The 23,193-nt window shown below is 35.4% G+C and overlaps 1 protein-coding gene across 1 annotated transcript in view; it reads left to right on the top strand.

Moving 5' to 3' along the window:
* The first annotated feature begins 965 nt into the window (after positions 1 to 965).
* Positions 966 to 23,193, top strand: part of LOC149785888 (uncharacterized) — a 38,155-nt gene continuing 15,927 nt past the window's right edge. Inside the window, exons 1-5 of the mRNA XM_089979879.1 lie at positions 966 to 1,610; positions 8,561 to 9,435; positions 12,165 to 12,235; positions 18,713 to 18,807; positions 22,515 to 22,624. Of these exons, the coding sequence (XP_089836005.1) occupies positions 1,337 to 1,610; positions 8,561 to 9,435; positions 12,165 to 12,235; positions 18,713 to 18,807; positions 22,515 to 22,624 (1,425 nt within the window). The 5' untranslated portion in view covers positions 966 to 1,336. The remainder of the gene's footprint in view (positions 1,611 to 8,560; positions 9,436 to 12,164; positions 12,236 to 18,712; positions 18,808 to 22,514; positions 22,625 to 23,193) is intronic.

The raw sequence follows: 23,193 nt of genomic DNA on the forward strand, positions 1-23,193 counted from the left end.
AATAACGAATGGCTATTCGGAGTTACGCTAACCTCCACTCTGGGTAATTTCTCTCAGCGAGCTAATTCTTGCCGGAAGACGCGGAGATATCATTCTACCCAAATCAAGGTCTCTCCCCTATCTCAATTCTGATTGGGTGGCACTGTGACCCTGTCCAATCGTCTTAGCGGCCAGTTCAACCTGTCTGTCTGTCTGCAGGGAAAAGAAGTTAAGACACTCCCACTTCTTCAGGCAACTTCTATTGATCTTGGACAACATTTCCACACTTAGGTGATAACTGGCTTCGCAACTCCGAGGTCTGGCTCTCCACTTCTAGCTACGGCAATCTTACGTAATGGATTAGTGCTAGCCTTCGGCAATGTTTAGCATCAAACAATGGCTTGTCAGAATTACTTTGATTATACATGTTTCAACTGGGGCTACTCTGGGTCGGGGTAAACATGACAAAGTCTATTGGAATTAGTTAGGATCATTCGATATTTTTGGACTTGAGATAAAACATTTCTAAATATCATTTGGGATTTAATTCACAATGATGTAATGTCTCTTAATAATAATTATAATAATAATAATAATAAATTAATTAATTAATTTCACTGGGTGACTAAATTAGTTACATTTAGGCCTTCTATTATGTACATAACAGAGTCAAATTAATAATATGCTCACTCTCTCTCTCTCTCTCTCACATACGCGTGCGCACGCACACACACGCGCGCAAAGAAATTATTTGATTTTTTAACTTTGTATTATATATATATATATATATATATATATATATATAACCTGCTTATTTTACAAATGGAAGACGAATACTCGTGCGTTACTCCAGAGTTAGCAGTTTACTAGGGCATCTACATAAATAGATGGCCTTTTAGAGTCTTAGCTTGCGAGCCACACTGTAGGCATGAACGAGCATTTACCTGTGCACTCAGCCGTTTGGTACCGGGATATATGATAAAACCGCCATGCGATAGTACAAAAACAGGGTAAATGTTGCGAGTCTTTTTGCAACAGAAGTCAGTGCTGACGCTGTCCGGTATCAAAGCTGGAATAACATGTTCTAATTTAAGTATTATTAGTTAAAGAATGCATTAGAGCCACGCTTAGTTTTGTGAAAATAATCGAGTTACTGGTATTTAAGTACCTGTCTATCGCGAACATAAAAAGTTGATCGTTCATGTTGTGAAACCAAATGCTATAGTGTAAACACGCGTAAAGCCGACATGCCAGGGTCTATAAATAGGACTATGCAGGCGTATTTTGAGCGTAAAGCCGCCATATTTTCATTACGACCTGAAATGCTTGCTGAAAGAGGCCCGTTCGCATAGCTGAAATGGGAGACAAAAATCTGTCAGAAACGCTTATAGCTTTATTACAGCAAAGTTTAGAGGAGAGTCGAAAGCAAAGAGAAATGATCCAGAAGTTAATGGAGGAAAATCAGAGGCTTGTTAGAGAAATTTTTAAAATGCACGCGGTCACCAGTTGCCGTCGAGAGGCACAGGTGGGGAATTCTATTTTCCAGGATGGCAGCGATAATGGTGTCGAGATCGCTATCGCCGCCAGATCGGATAAATATTGCCATACAAATCACCATAACGGCATCAAAGGTATGTAAATATGGCAGTGATCTGTGTGGTTCAATACGCAGTAGAATCTCTCTCTCTCTCTCTCTCTCTCTCTCTCTTAAAGTACTTTAAAATACAGAATGAAGGCAGGAGCAGTATTGTATAACATCCACTAAAGAATAATAGCCATAAGCTTTTACTTAACCTAATTTCGATGTGTGTGCATTAATAAACATCTTGACCACAATTTTCCACAAAGGTAGTCTTACATGTAAGACATCGAAGCTGTTATTGATGTTTTAGGCGTCATGGACATGGCACCAAAACAAAAATAACGTGTAATGTCTTACATTGAAGGATTAACACAAAGGGTTCTTTTAGATATTTTTAGCTGGCACAAATGGAATGGGGATATTCGTTAGAGTCCGAGTATTTTACTTACGGACTAATTGATATTGAAAAAATGGGCAGTATCACAATCATTTAAAGAATTAATTCCTATTTCATGTGTGAAATTAATTCTTATCATTACATATATGAGGAAAAAGCTTACATTTATGTGTTAAAGATTTTTTTTACATGTGTGAACTTGGCATATTTTAGTTTGTGAATTGGCTTATTTTACATTGTAAATTTATTGTTTACATCTGTGAAAATTATTTTTGACATTTGCTAAATGCTTTGCATACATCCAATAAGTAATTTATTTCACATATATGAAAAAGATTTTCGCATGTCAAAAATAATTTCACATGTTAAAATGGTTCCACATATATGAAATAAGTTACAATTGTTTTACATATGTCACAAAGTGTTTATATATATATATATATATATATATATATATATATATATATATATATATATATATATATATGCGAAATAAAGTTTTGTTTACATGTACGTAAACTTCTTTACATTATGTTAAAGTTTTTAGTATATGTTAAATAAATGATATATTTCACTTATGTCATAAACAACTTAGCATAGTTCTGATTTGCCCAGCAGGCTTGTATAGAAAATGTCAGATAGTTGGCTTTGATTGAAGCTTGTTCATGCTGACAAGAATGCATCATTTTCATTTCGAAGTCCAAGTCAATTTGGTAAATTATTAATAGGCAGTCCCATACTGGCCCCTGACCCATTTTGAAGATTGCTTACTTGTGTCTAGAACTGCAAACCTTGTGTACAGCTTGCAAAAGGCCATTCTGTTTTTGTTCTTTATTTTTCATTAGCTGTCCTTAATTGTCATTTATGAGGAATAATTAGCTTTTCCTAAATAATACATCACCATAATGGTACATATGTGTTTTATTTTACAATTAGTAATTAATACATTTCACCATAACGGTACGGTGATAATTACATTGTATTCTAAGATTAACCTCATCAGATAATAGAAAATTCACATGCTAATGTTTATTGACATTATAGAAAGCCACCCTGAAAAGAAAATGTGGGCATCATTAATCTGGAATTCATTTAATGTCTAGGCATGGGGAATTGTGGATAAATTAAGCTGTTGGGAACATAGAGGTTTTCTTATCTTTAGTTAAACAATGGCTGTCTCACCAGTTTATCCAGAATAGGTCATCAATTCACGTTGAATCTTCAAGAGCTAGATTATATAGAAATTTGTGACAAAATTTGGGCTGTAACTTGAGTATTTATATATAGCAACAGTGACAAAATTAAGAAAATCCATTTCATAAACAAGGATGTGTACCCATACTTTACATATTGAATTAGGATGATGGAAGAGACGACATAGCACCCCACTAGATCAAAACATTTGTCATTACTGCAACATGCTGGAAGATGAGTATGGCTTTTTTAGAATGCCAATGTTATTTACTGGAAAGTTTGCCCAACTCTAGGTTAGAGTGTCCGCCTCGGATGCGGGAGGTTGTGGGTTCGATCCCTGGCTGAGTCATACCAAAGACTTACAAAAATGGTACTAACAGCTGCCTCGCTTGGCGCTCAGCGTTAAGAGGTTAGTGTTAGGACTGGTTGGCCTGGTGTCAGAATAATGTGACTGGGTGGGACATCATGCTACATGTCTGCGGCATGATGCCCCAGTGCTAGACGTCACTATAAACTGCCACATTGCAGACATCGTAGCAATATGACTGAAAAATTGTTAAAGCTATGTTAAAAATCCAAACACATCATATCACATCCACTAAAACTAGTAAGTTTAGAAATCTAGGACTTGTATTCATAGAACACTTTAACAATACAGTGAATACTACTGAAAGTTACCTTTTCCTTTTCATTGTTTAATACATGTATTACCATGTCATAATTCAAGTATAATGTGCTAATAATACTATTAAGTAAAGTCATACTCAATGCTGTATATAAATGGATGATACCTTTTGTGTCTTCTCCCAAAAGAGCTTGTATTGAAGCTCACATTGTAATTCATATTCTGGAGTATTTTACAGGTCACAAATTAACGTGTTGTATTCTTACTTAGTATCGTACACTATGTATACATGAATGTGGTATGGATCTTTGTATGTATGTGGGTCTGTTTAATCCAGTATGGGTATATGCGTATGCATGTATGAGTGTGTTTAGGAATGTGGGTATGTAGATGTAAGTATATATCTTTAGTATTTATTGACTGTTTATGAATTTGATAGGTTTGTTTTTCGCTATGTATTAATCGTGTCACCATCAGTGTTTGTAACAAATATAAAGGTATATACTTTGCTGATGGCCAATTGCCTAATGCAGATAAAGTTCTTTCTTTTAATCCGTTTATTTCCATGAGTTGTTAGCCACTAATTATATTGATATCTTAGGTATTCATTTTAATGTCCGTTATGGGCTAAAGATCTTTTTAAAACATCAAAGATAATGTTTTAAATCTTGAAGATACAGTGACAATTATGTTCTATAATAATCTTTTAAGTACAAAGAGTTTTTAGCCACTGATTTTACCATATCATAGGCACTTGTTTGCGTCAGTTAGAAAGGAAAATATTGACAACACCCAATCCTCTTTTACCAAGTGTTAATAGCCACCTAGTGTTAATTGGTAGGAGAGTGTTGTCAATAGTTATATTGTTTTAGATGAAATTACATATCATTTATACTCATGTACAAGTCAGATTATCATTTATACTCATGTACAAGTCAGATTATCATTTATACTCATGTACAAGTCAGATTATCAATTTTACTCATGTACAAGTCAGATTATCAATTATACTCATGTACAAGTCAGATTATCAATTATACTCATGTACAAGTCAGATTATCAATTATACTCATGTACAAGTCAGATTATCATATATACTCATGTACAAGTCAGATTATCAATTATACTCATGTACAAGTCAGATTATCATATATACTCATGTACAAGTCAGATCATCAATTATACTCATGTACAAGTCAGATTATCAATTATACTCATGTACAAGTCAGATTATCAATTATACTCATGTACAAGTCAGGTTATCAATTATACTCATGTACAAGTCAGATTATCAATTATACTCATGTACAAGTCAGATTATCAATTATACTCATGTACAAGTCAGATTATCAATTATACTCATGTACAAGTCAGATTATCAATTATTCTCATGTACAAGTCAGATTATCAATTATACTCGTGTACAAGTCAGATTATCATTTATACTCGTGTACAAGTCAGATTATCAATTATACTCGTGTACAAGTCAGATTATCATTTATACTCGTGTACAAGTCAGATTATCAATTATACTCATGTGCAAGTCAGATTATCATTTATACTCATGTACAAGTCAGATTATCAATTATACTCATGTACAAGTCAGATTATCAATTAAACTCATGTACAAGTCAGATTATCATTTATACTCATGTACAAGTCAGATTATCATTTATACTCATGTACAAGTCAGATTATCATTTATACTCATGTACAAGTCAGATTATCAATTATACTCATGTACAAGTCAGATTATCATATGTACTCATGTACAAGTCAGATCCTACTGCAGACTGTACAGACTCAGATCTGCTGTTGCAGATATGGATTTCTGCAGTTTGTTAGGCCAATCCATAAAACAAACAGATCTTGATGTGCTGGCACTTTATATTACAGCAGATCTGGCTCTGTTTTTTTGCATTTTGGACTTATATGCGAGTACAGCTGGTATTAAGAGTTCCTGTGTAGTTTAGATGCTTGGTATTTTACACACTCTGATGACACTATTTTACACACTGTGACAACATACAGTATTTTACACAGTGATAACATACTGTAAACAGTATGTATTTTAAACACAAACATACACTATTTTACACTCGTTGATAACATACGCATTTTACACACTGGGATTACGTAAGTATTTTACACACTGGTAACATACAGTAATTTACACACAGGAATGGGGCCCCAAGTGGCTGAGTGGTCCAAAGCTCTCTCCATTACGGATCACTGCTGTCTCACCTCTGTCTGCATGGGTTCGAGTCTTGGATTTGGCCGATGTTGGTGTGTGAGAAAGCTTGCCGGTAGCTTTTCGTGGGTCAGTGGTTCTTTCTGGGGTTTTTCTGGGTTCTTCCTCCAGCATTAATACTGGCTGCCATGTATAGCCTGTCGTGTACTGAAAAATGGCATTAAACCCCACAACAACAGCAACACACAGGAATAACATACAGCATTTTACATACTGGGGTAACATACAGTAATTTACACACAGGGATAACATATAGCATTTTAGATGCTGTGATAACACAGCATTTTACACACTGTGATAACATAGCATTTTACACACTGTGATAACATACAGTAATTTACACACTGATAACATACAGTAATTTACACAGGGATATCATACAGCAATTTACACACTGATAACATACAGTAATTTACACAGGGATAACATACAGCAATTTACACACTGACATCACTATAAACTGCCACACTGCAGACATCATAGCAATATGACTGAAAAATTGTTAATGCTACATTAAAAATCCAAATCACACACACAGAGTTTTACTAGTATTTACCACCATGCCACTGCATTTACACCAGTTGACCAGTTTGTTTAGGGTATCCTGTAAAGAAATTTACAGTTCATGCTTTTTGTTTTGGATGTCTGACAATCTTGTTTCATCTGCATAGAGATCTGTAGATGATATTTAGTCCCTTAGTAAAATTGGTAGGTCATTAATAAAAAAAAATAGTAATTAACCTAAAATTGAGCCTTGTGCTACTCCATACATAATTGTTCCAGTTTCAGACAGAACATTATTTATATAAAAATGTTGTATTATGTCACCTAAGCATGAAGTAAACAATCTAACTTTGCTTTCAACACACTGGTTGATTTTCAGTTTCTTCAAAAGGATTTCATGAAACACCATGTCAAAAGTTTTCCTGAAATCTACAAATAGAGATCCTATTATTCTACCTTGATCAAGTGCTTGAAGCCATTTATCGGTTAGGGAGATCAAGGCAGTCTCACATGAATGTTGTTGTCTAAAGCCTGATTGATTAGGGTGTAACAGTTTGGTTAAATATAACATGAACAAATCATGGACATGTTTTTCAGTCAATTTTGAAAAGTTTGATAGTATTGAAATTGGCTGGTAGTTACCAGCATCATCCTTAGAACCAGATTTGTAAATAGAAATTACTTTTGCAGTTTTCCTTATTATGGCCACAGATGAGGTTGCAATACTTAAATTGATTATGAATGTTATGCTTTATGCTATCTAAAATAGCAGAGGCAGAAGATTTAATGAGTTGTGGAACTATACTGTAGTTTTCTTGGTATCAAGTTCACTGAGACATTTTTTAATAAAGTTTTTCGATACTGATGGGATAGAGAAACATACCTCTGTAGTGATTTTGCTGCTGCAGAACTTTTTCAGTTCATTTAAGTTGTTTTTTATCACTGGTATGACGACCCCACTCACCCATACATTATGTGATCATAGGTATGATGACCCCACTCACCCATACATTATGTGATCATAGGTGTGACGACCCCACTCACCCATACATTATGTGATCATAGGTATGACAACCCCTCTCAACCATAGTATGCATTTGTGTGGGTGTAGGTATGATGACCCACAATCAGACAATCACCCATACATTGTGTGGGCATAGGTATGATGATCTCACTAAACCATACATTGTGTGGGTATAGGTATGACAACCCCATTCAACCATACATTTGTCTTTGCATAGGCATGACAACCCCACTCTACCATACATTTGTGTAGGCGTAGGTATGATGACCCGCAATCAGGCAATCACCCATACATTGTGTGGGCATAGGTATGATGATCTCACTCAACCATACATTGTGTGGGTATAGGTATGATGATCTCACTCAACCATACATTGTGTGGATATAGGTATGATGATCTCACTCAACCATACATTGTGTGGGCATAGGTATGATGATCTCACTCAACCATACATTGTGTGGGTATAGGTATGATGATCTCACTCAACCATACATTGTGTGAGTATAGGTATGATGATCTCACTCAACCATACATTGTGTGGGTATAGGTATGATGATCTCACTCAACCATACATTGTGTGGGTATAGGTATGACAACCCCATTCAACCATACATTTGTCTTTGCATAGGTATGCCAACCCCACTCGAATAGAGACTAGAAACCTCAGTGTGTGAGTTGAATAGAGAGATGTACAAGTGAAAACAGGTTTGACCTGGTAAATTTTGATTTGAGAAGTGTTGGGTGTGTGCGGGGGGTGGGGTAGTGTTGGATGTGTGTGGCAGATTGGTGTTGTTTTGAAGTGTGGTTTCTTGTTACGTGGGTGTGGGGATTTAGTGTTGTGTGGTGTAGTGGTTTGGAGAATGTTAACATATGGGAGAAAGTATCTAGAAATAAATTGCTTGGCTGCAGATAGTATGCCTTCTTTATTTGGAACTATTGACCTTGAGGTTATTCAAGTACTTTGGTAATCTTGAGAATAAAATTTTCCTTTTCTCACATTTCAGACAGTGATGTGATTGAAATAGAGAACACAAGCCTCGGAACAACAAAAGAATCAAGGTGGATCGTTCAAGGTCAGCCATCAGCAAGTCCTTATGGCAGAGTCAAGACCATCCCAGCTGCACAGCACAGACACACTCAGCAGCCAGATGTATGGTCTGGATCTCAAATCGGGACTTCTGGCCAAGGGGTGGCAGGTGTTCTACAGTCTCCGAGTAGGCCCCTTAGTCTAATTAAATCTGAGACTGTACCACCAGACAGATTGGACTCAAGGGAAAGTGCAGAAACTACAATCTGCAAGGTCATGGCTGTACATGGAAATGTCAGTGCTCACTTTGAAGACAGGTCTACCTCCAACACCTGCCACCAAGTGCTATCCTCTCAGCCAGCATCACAGAGAACCAACATACCAGGGGCAACATTGAAGCGGAAAACTGAAGACGACCATGATAGCCATATTGTGCTTGCCAAGTATGATAACAGTCTTTCACCAGTCACCAACATCATGAAAAATTCAAAGGACAAGGAAAATTATTCCACTGATGATGTAATTGTTATAGACAATTTTGAGGCTGATCAAAATCTGACATGCCAGGATGACCAGCAAGAGAGAAACTTCCTGCTAAAGAACAGCAGAGGTATCCAGAATGTCAGAAATCCCAGCAATAGTGGATCAAATCCAGATGATTATGTGGAATCTCCAGATATTTCTTTGGCATCAGGGGAGACAAGCCAGGACTCAGCAGAGGAGAGGACAGGGGAGGTTTACAATGGGTACACAGTCACCTTGAATCTGCAATCTGATGACCAGTCAATGCATCCCAGGCCCACCAAGAGGAGGAAGGAGGGAGTTTTGCACTCTGCTTCCTTTCATTGTGCGGTAAGAATGATTGTAACAGTAAGTATTATAACCTTGCAACTCTAATAATAATTCCAATGCCAGTCTTATAGATTGCACTCCTTATTACTTCCCAGAAAGAAAATGAAAACAAAGCTTGTGTGCGTGTGTGTGTGAATTCCACAATGGGATGGGACTGCAACAATCATATAGCAAGTTATCTTAGTGATTTAGCTGTCACAGATTGAAAAGGTAAATCCTATCTAAATGTATTATCCACTGAAAGAAATATGGCCTGAAAATTCACAGGTCACTGCCAAATTTTGTATTTGCTCTGTGCTATTAGTTCTTACCATAAATTCTGTACTGTACTGTTTGCATGATACTCTGTACCTGAGTTCTATACTGTACAAGTGAATGACTATCTACCTGAGTTCTATACTGTACAAGTGAATGACTGTCTACCTGATACTGTCTACCTGTATTCTGTACTGTATGAATGAATGTCTACCCAAGTTCTATATGACTGTCTTTCTGAGTTCCATACTGAATGAGAGAATATGACAGTCTACCTGAATTTTATACTGTATGAGTGAATGACTGTCTACCTGAGTTATATATGACTGTCTACCTGAGTTCTATATATGACAGTCTACTTGAGTTCTGTTCTGTATGAATGACTGTCTACCTATCTTCTGTACTGTATGAATGAATGAATGACTGTCTACCAGAGTACTGTACTGTATGAGCAAATGACTGTCTACCTGAGTCCTCTATGGCTGTCTACCTGAGTACTATACTGTATGATTGAATGACTGTCTACCTAAATACTATATGACTACCTGAGTACCATACTGTGTGAGTGAATGACTGTCTACCAGAGTACTTTACAAGTTAATGACTGTCTACCTGAGTAAAATACTGTATGAATGAATGAATGTCTACCTGAGTACTATACTATGTGAGTGAATGTCTGCCTAAGTACTATACTGTACATGTGAATGACTGTCTACCTGAGTACTATATTGTATGAGTGAATGACTGTCTACCTGAGTACAATACTGTATGAGTGAATATCTCATCCTATTTGCAAGGCATCTCTGTTTTGGTGGTACTATGTGATCTTGAACTAAAGTAAGTGCAAGCTATCTGCAAAGTTTGGTGAAGGGACATGGTCTGAAACTAACAATAAGTGTAAACCATTTACAATGTTTGATGAAGGTGCATTGTGTTCAACCAAAATTATTGTATGGAAACCAAAAACAGATTGACAGATGGACATCATAGCATGTTACACTGCTTAGCAGCAAGAGTATATACAACTGTGCCAGGAAAGACTCCTAATATCAGTGTTTTGTCAGATGACTTGATTCTTGAGTGATAGAAAGTGCTGATCACTAAAAAGAAGGCTAAAAATGTTCTTCAGTTTGTGTCTTGTCTTGCAGGGTCAGGAACTTGGACTGTTTTGTCCTGCAGGGTCAGGAACTTGGATTTTTTTTGTCTGCAGGGTCAGGGATTTGGACTTTGTGTCCTGCAGGGACAGGGATTTGGACTTTCTTGTCCTGTGCAAGTTCTACTTATTCAGTTAGACAAGTTTCTAAAATGGCTTGTCCTTCCAGTCACTTCTAGGTATAAGTAAATGAGTGTCATTTTTGCGTGTCCTTCCAGTCACTTCTAGGTATAAGTCAGTGAGAGTCATTTTTGCTTGTACTTCCAGTCCCTTCTAGGTATAGGTCAGTAAGTGTCATTTCTGCTTGTCCTTCCAGTCCCTTCTAGGTATAAGTCAGTGAGTGTCATTTTTGCTTGTACTTCCAGTCCCTTCTAGGTATAAGTCAGTGAGTGCCATTTTTGCTTGTCCTTCCAGTCACTTCTAGGTACAAGTCAGTGAGTATCATTTTTGCTTGTCCTTCCAGTCACTTCTAGGTCTAAGTCAGTGAGTGTCATTTTTGCTTGTACTTCCAGTCACTTCTAGGTATAAGTAAATGAGTGTCATTTTTGCTTGTCCTTCCAGTCACTTCTAGGTATAAGTCAGTGAGTTTCATTTTTGCTTATCCTTCCCGTCACTTCTAGGTATAAGTCAATGAGTGTCATTTTTGCTTGTCCTTCCTGTCACTTCTAGGTATAAGTCAGTGAGTTTCATTTTTGCTTATCCTTCCCGTCACTTCTAGGTATAAGTAAATGAGTGTCATTTTTGCTTGTCCTTCCAGTCACTTCTAGGTATAAGTAAATGAGTGTCATTTTTGCTTGTCCTTCCAGTCACTTCTAGGTGTAAGTCAGTGAGTGTCAGTTTTGCTTGTCCTTCCTGTCACTTCTAGGTTTAAGTCAGTGAGTTTCATTTTTGCTTGTCCTTCCTGTCACTTCTAGGTATAAGTAAATGAGTGTCATTTTTGCTTGTCCTTCCAGTCACTTCTAGGTGTAAGTCAGTGAGTGTCATTTTTGCTTGTCCTTCCTGTCACTTCTAGGTTTAAGTCAGTGAGTTTCATTTTTGCTTGTACTTCCAGTCACTTCTAGGTATAAGTAAATGAGTGTCATTTTTGCTTGTCCTTCCTGTCACTTCTAGGTATAAGTCAATGAGTGTCATTTTTGCTTGTCCTTCCTGTCACTTCTAGGTATAAGTCAGTGAGTATCATTTTTGCTTGCCCTTCCTGTAACTTCTAGGTACAAATCAATGAGTGTCATTTTTGCTTGCCCTTCCTCAGCTGTCACTTCTAGGTATAAGTCATTAAGTGCCCTGAATAAAACAGTAATATGGTTTTGTTTCCTTGTCACAGAGTGATGTGAGGAACCTGTACAATGGCATGGTGCAGTACAAGGGGATGCTTGGCTTTAACTTTGATGAAGGGTATGTAGCCCACCTCTTTAATTAATGTCCTTTGTTAGTGAAATGTACTGAATACAGTGTAGTTAATGTCCTGTGTTAGTGAAATGTACTGAATACAGTGTAGTTAATGTCCTGTGTTAGTGAAATGTACTGAATACAGTGTAGTTAATGTCCTTTGTTAGTGAAATGTACTGAATACAGTGTAGTTAATGTCCTTTGTTAGTGAAATGTACTGAATACAGTGTAGTTAATGTCCTTTGTTAGTGAAATGTACTGAATACAGTGTAGTTAATGTCCTTTGTTAGTGAAATGTACTGAATACAGTATAGTTAATGTCCTTTTACTGAATACAGTGTAGTTAATGTCCTGTGTTAGTGAAATGTACTGAATACAGTGTAGTTAATGTCCTTTGTTAGTGAAATGTACTGAATACAATGTAGTTAATGTCCTGTGTTAGTGAAATGTACTGAATACAGTGTAGTTAATGTCCTGTGTTAGTGAAATGTACTGAATACAGTGTAGTTAATGTCCTTTGTTAGTGAAATATACTGAATACAATGTAGCTCCCTCTCCAATTAATGTCCTGTCTTAGAGAAATGTACTGAATACAGTGTAGTTAATGTCCTTTGTTAGTGAAATGTACTGAATACAATGTAGTTAATGTCCTGTGTTAGTGAAATGTACTGAATACAGTGTAGTTAATGTCCTGTGTTAGTGAAATGTACTGAATACAGTGTAGTTAATGTCCTTTGTTAGTGAAATGTACTGAATACAGTGTAGTTAATGTCCTTTGTTAGTGAAATGTACTGAATACAGTGTAGTTAATGTCCTTTGTTAGTGAAATGTACTGAATACAGTGTAGTTAATGTCCTTTGTTAGTGAAATGTACTGAATACAGTGTAGTTAATGTCCTTTTACTGAATACAGTGTAGTTAATGTCCTGTGTTAGTGAAATGTACTGAATACAGTGTAGTTAATGTCCTTTGTTAGTGAAATGTACTGAATACAATGTAGTTAATGTCCTGTGTTAGTGAAATGTACTGAATACAGTGTAGTTAATGTCCTGTGTTAGTGAAATGTACTGAATACAGTGTAGTTAATGTCCTTTGTTAGTGAAATATACTGAATACAATGTAGCTCCCTCTCCAATTAATGTCCTGTCTTAGAGAAATGTACTGAATACAGTGTAGTTAATGTCCTTTGTTAGTGAAATGTACTGAATACAGTGTAGTTAATGTCCTGTGTTAGTGAAATGTACTGAATACAGTGTAGTTAATGTCCTTTGTTAGTGAAATGTACTGAATACAGTGTAGTTAATGTCCTTTTACTGAATACAGTGTAGTTAATGTCCTGTGTTAGTGAAATGTACTGAATACAGTGTAGTTAATGTCCTTTGTTAGTGAAATGTACTGAATACAATGTAGTTAATGTCCTGTGTTAGTGAAATGTACTGAATACAGTGTAGTTAATGTCCTGTGTTAGTGAAATGTACTGAATACAGTGTAGTTAATGTCCTGTGTTAGTGAAATGTACTGAATACAGTGTAGTTAATGTCCTTTGTTAGTGAAATGTACTGAATACAATGTAGTTAATGTCCTGTGTTAGTGAAATGTACTGAATACAGTGTAGTTAATGTCCTGTGTTAGTGAAATGTACTGAATACAGTGTAGTTAATGTCCTTTGTTAGTGAAATATACTGAATACAATGTAGCTCCCTCTCCAATTAATGTCCTGTCTTAGAGAAATGTACTGGATACAGTGGTGCCCCTTATCCCCAAATGTCCGGTGTTAGTGAAATGTACTGAATACAGTGTAGTTAATGTCCTTTGTTAGTGAAATATACTGGATACAATGCAGCCCCCTCTCCAATTGTCCTGTCATAGTGAAATATACTGAATACAATGTAACCCCCTTTCCACTTCATGTCCTGTGTTAGTGAAATGTATTGAATACAATGTAACCCCCTCTCCAGTTAATGTCCTGTGTTAGTGAAATGTAACCCCCTATCCAGTTAATGTCCTGTGTTAGTTAAATGAACTGGATACAATATAGTTTCTATCCAATTAATGTCCTGTCTTCCTGAAATGTACTGAATACAGTGTAACCCCTACTGGTGGAATAGAGAAACATACCACCTTAGAGATTTTGCTGCTGCATAACTTTTTCAGTTCATTAAAATTGTTTTCTATCACTGGTTCTTTTAATTTTGGTGAAAAAAAATCATTCAAAACATTTGTAATGTCAGTGTCATTAGTGACCAAGATGTCATTTACCAGAAGTGAGTGGATTTTATTTGTCTGATCTTTGTGTGTTCCTCCAGTGAGTTCATTGAAGACTTTCCAAATGGAGTTTGTGTTGCTCTTGTTGTTTTCAAGCAATGATTGAAAATAAGTTTTTTTTATAGCTTTTTTAATCATACTTGTTATTTTATTTCTCATACTTTATATTGTACATGGTTTCCCAAAGCCTTGAATTGGTCTCGTGTTTTCATAGCTACTAGGATTTCAGTAGTAAGCCAATAAGATTATAATAATAAGAATAATAATAATGACTTTATTTAGAGAAGGTAACTCAATTAGTTACAGAACTAATCTACCTTGAAGCTATCTATCTGTTATGTACAATATATACAGTATATACAACATGATGTGAAGAGTCTGGCTTGACACTAAATAATTAAGTAATTTTAAAATTCAAAGTATCAAGCCTGTAACACATTCACAGGCATCAGTGAAAACATAAACATATATAAAACATAAAATATAATCCTGCATTGAAATATTCAGCTATGAAAATGATGTAATATTACAGAAAAGCAGGCGTTATTTTTTGTACTAGAACTGTTCAATTTTCTAAAGATTTCATCCATTTAAGACATTGATTGTGAAAAGATGAAATGTTAGGAGTCTGCCTTATGTCACTGGCAATGTTGTTCCATACCAGTCGAACAGTATATTGAAAACTTTTTTTTAAACAATTCCTTCTTTGGCCTTGGTATAATGTAAGTTTTTCTTCTTATGGACCTTAAATTTGGAGTGCCATCAGCATCTCTTTGGTGAAAGATATTGCTTAGATAGACAGGAATGTCTTTTCTGGATACTTTATACATTAGTTTGGCCTTTCTAAGAAATGTTCTTTCATGTATTGTTAAAATCTTTATATTATTCATTGCATCCTTAAAATTATCTATACTTTGATCTAGAATTAAATGGCAAGCCCTCTTTTGGAGTCTTAAAAGTGTTGTTATGTTTGAATTAGAGGTATTACCCCAAATTACATTACAGTAGTCCAGATATGGCTGAATATAACTTTTATAAAAGATGACCCTATACTGAAGAGGAATGTATGTTTTGATTTTCCTCAGTAGCCAAAGATAAGAGTTAACCTTTTTTGAAATATGTTTAATGTGAATAGACCAAGTAAGATTGTTATCCATGAATACACCAAGAATTCTATCTTGAGAGGTCATATTGATGCTCATTTTGTCAAATAGAACCTGGAGTTTGTCACTATCTAGCCTTGCTTGTTTTTGCTGTGTTGTAACTAGTAGGGCTTTCGTTTTTTCTGTATTTATGATCATACTGTTTTCCCTGCACCATACTTGAAGTCTGTTGAGAGCATTTTGTAAGTTATTTTCAAGTACTGTTTTGGTTTTACCAATCTCAGACAGTGTAGGTTGGATGTCATTCTTTATTTGTGTACTTTCAGTGGTGCATGCTTAGAGACTACATCCATAAATAAGTCAGTCCACACCCTCAGCTTCATCAAATGGTTCACAATATATGACAGGATAGATTTTCACAAGGCAGTTCTTTTATATAAATGTCTACATGGAACTGCAAAGAGTATCTTCAGGACTTATTCAGGCCTTTTTCAACACAATACCAGTTGAGATCAATATCGCATGGAAACCTTCTAGCATCAAAACCAAGAACAGAGCAATTTAAAAAGAGCTGCCAATACTCTGGTACAGTTCTGTGGAACAAACTTCCACTACATGTAAAATCTGCTGAAAATATTAGAGTATTTAAGAAGAGATATCATGAGCATGTATGTGTTTCTAAAACATAATGGAATTTAGTATTTTAATACTAAACATGTTAAAATAAACAATAATTATTGTTATCTTCATATAATGTGCATTGTTATACTCTCCTTAAGAGGGCCTCAAGGGAGAATAGTCCTTGACTAATGAGTTAAGCTCTATAAATAAAGCAGTGTTATTATTATTATTATTATTTTTATTATTATTATTTTTATTATTATTATTATTATTATTATTATTATTATTATTTTTATTATTATTATTACTATTATTATTATTATTATTATTATTATTATTGTTAAAGAGTGGGTTAAGATGGTCAATCTTATTAGTAGATAGGACACTGAGAAAATAGAGGTCATTGTAAAGATTTGAGCCTAGAGTGTACCATCCTATTATAGTCCTGAAGAAAATTATTAATGTATATTTCTCAAAACATGTTTCTGGATTACTAGCTAGTGAAGAATAATAGTACTTGTATTTCAGTAGAAACAGCATTAAAGCCTAACTCAAAAATGTTTTTGGTATTTAACAGTTTCTTTTGTTTTGGATTACAAAGTCATCAGACTTGAAAAGGTCACTTGCACTTGAATAGTAAGAATCTTAGTCATTCAGATGCCAGATCACCTCATTAATATTCATAGAGCTTGCTCATAATTAAACTTATTGGACATCTTAATGATAAATGTTTATTTACCAAGTTTGATAGAAAAATCTATGCTGATAGGTCAAGTGAACTTGTCATTTGGCTCTGTGTCCATCATGTGCCATGTGGCATATTTCTGACTTGATTAATCTTGAAATACAGGCCTAGATCATTGATAACTAGTGAGACTGACATATATTAATGAGGTGATCTTGCATCTTATTTGCTGAGCTTCATACTAATGTAAACGCTGTATTTCTTTTTTGACTGGGACTAATTTTAAATATGGGCCTAGATCATTGGTAACTAGTGTGATCGACATATATTAATCAGGTGATCTTACATCTGATTTGCTGAGCATGTTACGAATGTAAAGGTTGTATTTCCTATTTTATTTTGATTTAATTTTGGAATATAGGCCTAGGTCATTGACATAATTTGATAATTAGGTAGAGTCATGCATATCTTTATGGTGATTTTGTAGCTAATTGGCTGAGCTTTAGTTACCACTCATGATGTCGTATTCTCTTATCCATTTTTGATCCGACTTGGAATTTATACTTCTATTATTCAATATATTATTATGATCTTGCACATAAGTAATGAGCAAGTTTCACACATTATTGAGGTGATCTTGCATCAGATTGATTTCTTGTTATCACCTAAAGATTATTACTTATCTTAATTTGATTTTCGAGCTCGGTAAATAAGCTTATACCATCAAGATCTTTGATGTCTGTGATTATGAGCAATATTCACACAAGTTAAGGAGGTGATTTCACTTCAGACTGATATTGTCAGCACTTTGCAAGTCTGATCTTGATGAAACTTGGTAAATAGGTTTATATTAAAGATGTCCGGTTAATTTTATTATGAGTGAAATGTATGAATAAAAAGGAGTTGATCTGGCCTTTGATTTACTAAGCTTTTTACCTCTCAAGAGATGGTATTTCTGATGTGATTTTGATCAAACTCGGCAAATAGAGTAATGTCAAAATCTGGATGAAGTTTATTGTGTGCAAGACCTATACCAGTTAATGAGGTGATCTTGTATGTAATTGGTTGAACTTTTTTTACAACTCAGGAATGACAGTTTTGATAGGATTTTGACCAAACTTGGCCAATAAGCTTATATCATCAAGATCTTGAATGATTTTAATTATGAGTGATATCCACACATATTGTTGAGGTTATCTTGCATCTGATTGGCTGAGCTTGTCTAACTCTAGAAGCCATATGTCTCTTCCAACTTTGTGGAATAAGAGCTTTTATCATTACAGTGTTGACTGAGTTTGAGTATGAGCAAGTTCTGTGCTTATTTATAAAGTGATATTGCATTTGATTGGCTCACTCAGGAGACTGAATTTTAATTCTCTTAAATTTGTAAATAAACTTGTGTCATCTTGGACAGGTTCTGTAATAAGTTAGATCTGCATGTGCTTATAAAGTGATCTTGTATCTGATTGGCTTAATTTTGTTTATCATATTATAGTCTTGGTACTCTTGATTTAATTCGAATGTTAGAAAATTAGTGTTGTAATAACTTGCTCTGTTCATGGAACGCAAAGCCCTCTGAACAGTAACACAATTTAAAAACTTGGATGGATGTTGAATGGACACTCAAGGGTAATATTATGTGTGTTTCCATATCTTTGGAGGGGCACACATTTTAAAAAAATTTTAGCCAACAAGTTTGTGTTAGCAAGTAAAACATGTGTCCAGATTGGTTTTTATAGTTTTCTTTTTACAAGATTATGTCTTTTTTATAACTCTTGGCGTTAAACCATGTGAATTTCATCTGTTACAGGTTCAGCTCCAAACACAATGTTGCAGTATTGAGGCAGTTCCTAGACACAGCAGTTCAGACTCTCCCATCCCATATTTCCAGGGCTGATATTGAAGGTATTGGGTGCTTCATACTACATTGGCAGAGTAGTTATCATGTCACACATAGTCATTATATTGTGGTTTTAGACTGAGTGCTTCATGTTTCAATAGCTCATTTGTTGGCATCTTTGTTAAAACTCTATGATCTTAAAGCAACAGAAAAAGTGAAACCAACAAGTTTAGTAAAATCGACTTATAATGTAATCTCATAGCTCAAAAGGGAAAATTTACGAGGCGCTTACAGTATTGTGAATTAAATCCCAAATAATCCTAAAAGTTCTGTCGCAGGTTGAAAAGTATTGAGTGTTCCAAATGAATTCCAGTAATCCTGAAATGTCCTGATGCACCACATTGATGTAATCCAGAATGTCTTTGAATGAATTTATAATAATCCCAAAATAGTGTTAATCCATTTTATGTGCACTTCAGTTGTTCTGATGAAAGATTTAAATAAATGATCCCTCTCAGATTATATCTGAACACAACTAAAAGTGATTCTACAAAGACTGATATTAAAATAGGAGTGAAGGCTTTGTTTACAACCTTAGTCTATTTACGAAAACCTAAAACACAATAATATGATCAGGATGTGGGTCAAAAGTTTCCTTACAGAACATTCAAAGTTTGGAAACAAGCTAGTCCTTGAACTCAGATATCAGTAATCAAACTTATTTATAACTTACAAAAAAAGACAAAAATTAGATAGTAGAATTTCCAAGGGAAAAATCAAGGTCCTGAACTCAAATCCAAGTAAACATGTTGTTTACCAAGGATCATTATTTAAGCATAATCTATAATCATGGACAAAAATTAAACATACAATATAGATAAAAATAATAATGTCACACATACAGTCATTGGATTGTAGGTTATACCTGGATACTGTAAGCTGCATTACTCATTGGTTTGTCATGCCACAGATACCTTTAATATATGTGGATTCAGATAGGATGCTGCAAGCTGGATTGGTGCAAATGCTATCATGTCACACATAGAGTCAGTGGGTTATAGGTTCAAACTGGATGCTATAAGCTGTAGTGACTCAGTGGTTATTATGTTCAGTACAATGAGTGGGTGCTACAAGCTGTAGTGACTCAGTGGTTATTATGTTCTGTACAATGAGTGGGTGCTACAAGCTGGATTGGCTCAGTTGTTGTTACATTCTGCGGGTTGTGGGTTCAGATTTGGTGCTACAGACAAGATTTGCTCCTTGGTCATCATGTCACAAAAAAGTTAGTGGGCTGAAGTTTAAAATGTGTACTTCAAAGCTGCATTAGTTAAGAGGCTAGCATACCACACATACAGACAGTACTTTGTAAGTTCAAACTGGTTGCTACAAGCTGCATTGGCTCAATTATTATCATCATCTATATTCAGCGAGTTGTAAGTTCAAACTAGGTGCTGCAAGCAGCATTGGCAAAGTGACTAGCATGTTGCATACATGCCAACCATTATGCTTTTGGTGTAATCATTCCGCTTTTTTTCACTAAATTATGCCTTACATGTATCTGTATTCAGATTACGCATTTTCGGTATATCCCCCTCCCTAAAAAATTAATAATTTGATTTCTCGTGCAAGCGGCTTTGAATGCCTCTACACCATTCTCATGGAAGCGCCATTGATACCTGCTGTAAACATCAGCCATTTTGACTGGGTTTTTAAAACGCCACCTTCAGGGAAAACCCTCTATTAGATACTACATTCATTGCTGTGAATGACCATTACATCAGATCATGTGGTCGCTGTTTAAGCTCTGGTCAAAATCTGCTATTTAAAGTAACTGAGTCGTATTCTCCACTCTCCAAAATGGAGGTCGCGGATTTCATTTAGTACTTACTCGAGTTTTCACGATTAGAATAACAACTATGAAAGCTTCAGTAACTTAAGTAAAGGCTCTGATATTTATATAGGCAGCAATTAGTTTTTATAAATTATCAAATTCAGATGACGTAGTGATGTAGACGCTGACAAAGAACTTGTAAATTTCGAGTTTGAGACATGGCAGCTACGGTTGGTCATGCGGCTTCACTGACTTGACAGTGAACAAATTTTCTCAAGATTTTAAAGCACATAAAAATTCTTCCGTGAAAAATATTTACACAGCTATAACAATCAGACTTTACTCTTAAATTTTTCCATACATAATAGATGTCTACCAAAAATGTAAAATGGTTCAAATTGCTGTTAAACGTAACATACACTGCACTGCTTGACAGTGCATATGGAGTTGAATATGTAACAGGTGTTCTGTTTATAGTGCACTGCACTGGGTAACTTTGCTACATGTGTATCGAAGAGCTAAAAAGCCATACACTCTTTTTAGAATCTGTATAAGATACTTTGACAACGAAAAGGGCAAAGTTAGAGTGCTCTTCTTTCATTACCAGAATTAACAGTAGATTCCACTGGAGTACCAAAAAGAATTATTTGCTTGATAATGCTCTGAATAAATATAACTGTGAGAGATTGTTCAGTATTGTTAACATAAATAAAACTGAATTCAGATGCAGGCTCAGTAACCCAGCACTTAGTACTCTACTAGTGTGCAAAACATTCATAGTCTCAGCTGGTACAAAGTGTTTTGAAATGCAATACAAGAGTCTATTGCTTTTTAAAGCTCAAAGTGTTATATATGAAAACTTAAAGCAGTAATGGATGTTAAAAGTCCAGAGGAATAAATAAATCATTTTGTTTATATGCACATTTAATCTTTATCATGTTATATGTGGATTACTCTTTTTGTCCACTTGGATTACACTTTTTCCTTGCCAGAGATTGGCATGTATGATGTTGCACATGCAATAGGTTGTAGATTCAAGCTGGTTGCTGCAAGTTCCACAGTTGTTATCATGTCACACATACAGTATGTGGGTTTGGGGCTCAAACTAAGTGCTACATGCTGCATTGGCTAAGAGGCTAGCATGCCCACCCACAATGCATTGTGGGTTCAAACTGAATGCCACATGCTGCATTGGCTAAGAGGCTAGCATGCCCACCCACAATGCATTTCAAGCTGGGTGCTACTAGCTGCAATGGCTAAATGACTAGCATGTCACACACACTGTATGTTGCTTGTTAAAACCCTGACCAGCCAGTGTCATCTGTCATGGAGTGTCAATGGACATGCCACTTTTTGGCATCAAGTATCTGTAATTTACTAATGAGCTATTGGCCACCATTCATTTATTCATTCTAGATGGCCATGATCTTTATTTTTGTACAGTGGGGTGGGGATTTGTTGTTGCATCTTTAGTGATAGTACTAAAGAAAGAATTACACCAATTGGTCACTAACTTTTCACTGGCGAAGAAATGCACTTATTATCTACCATTGTAAAAAGTAGATGATACATTGTGGTACTTCAGTGCTTTACTTTCATTATTTCTTTTAAATTATTTTACATGGTTTTTTTTTTTGATTAATAATAATACTTTTGAATGAAGCCTACAATATTTACAGTTAACTGCATAAAAAAATTGTAGCACAATAGCTAGACCATGCACTTTTTGTAACTCATTTATCCAACTCTTCTGCTACCACCTGAACACCCTTAGACCAAGAAGGTAGTCAGAGTGTCAGAACGATCTTACACAACTGCTAATTTTCATCATGTTGGATGGTTTTGAAGTTGCTATAATAAGTAGTGAGGGATCAGGAGGAGCTTATGGTTGCTTGATATACATACATTTCAGCACCATAGAGTTATTGGTTTTATTTTCAGCCTCCATTGCAACTTACTTCAAGTCCAGACGTGATCAAATCAGACGTGAGAATCGTGGAAAAGCAGAAGCTCACAAGGTGCGATGCAGACGACAGGGTCGAAAACGAGAGGTAGTCAAACTTGATTTTCAATGCAAGCCACCTTAATGTATGGTAGCCATCATTGAAAATCAAAGATTTAATGTATAAATGGGATCTAGAAATATTACAAAATTATTATATGATTTGAATGGGGCCTAGAAACATTACGAAGTTATGATCACATCTTAATGGGGCCTAGAAACACTACGAAGTTATGATCACATCTTAATGGGGCCTAGAAACACTACGAAGTTATGATCACATCTTAATGGGGCCTAGATACACTACGAAGTCATAATCACATCTTAATGTGGCCTAAAAACAATACAAAGTCATGATCAGGTCTTCATGGGCCTAAAAACATTACAAAGTTATGATCACATCTTAATGGGGCCTAAAAACATTACAAAGTCATGATCACATCTTAATGTGGCCTAGAAACATTACAAAGTCATGATCACATCTTAATGTGGCCTAAAAACACTACAAAGTTATGATCACATCTTAATGTGGCCTAGAAACATTACAAAGTTATGATCACATCTTAATGGGGCCTAGAAACATTACAAAGTCATGATCACATCTTAATGTGGCCTAAA

This window comes from Sinohyriopsis cumingii, chromosome 13, assembly GCF_028554795.1.
Source record: "Sinohyriopsis cumingii isolate HCF-2022 chromosome 13, ASM2855479v2, whole genome shotgun sequence".
Taxonomy (NCBI): Eukaryota; Metazoa; Mollusca; class Bivalvia; order Unionida; family Unionidae; genus Sinohyriopsis; species Sinohyriopsis cumingii.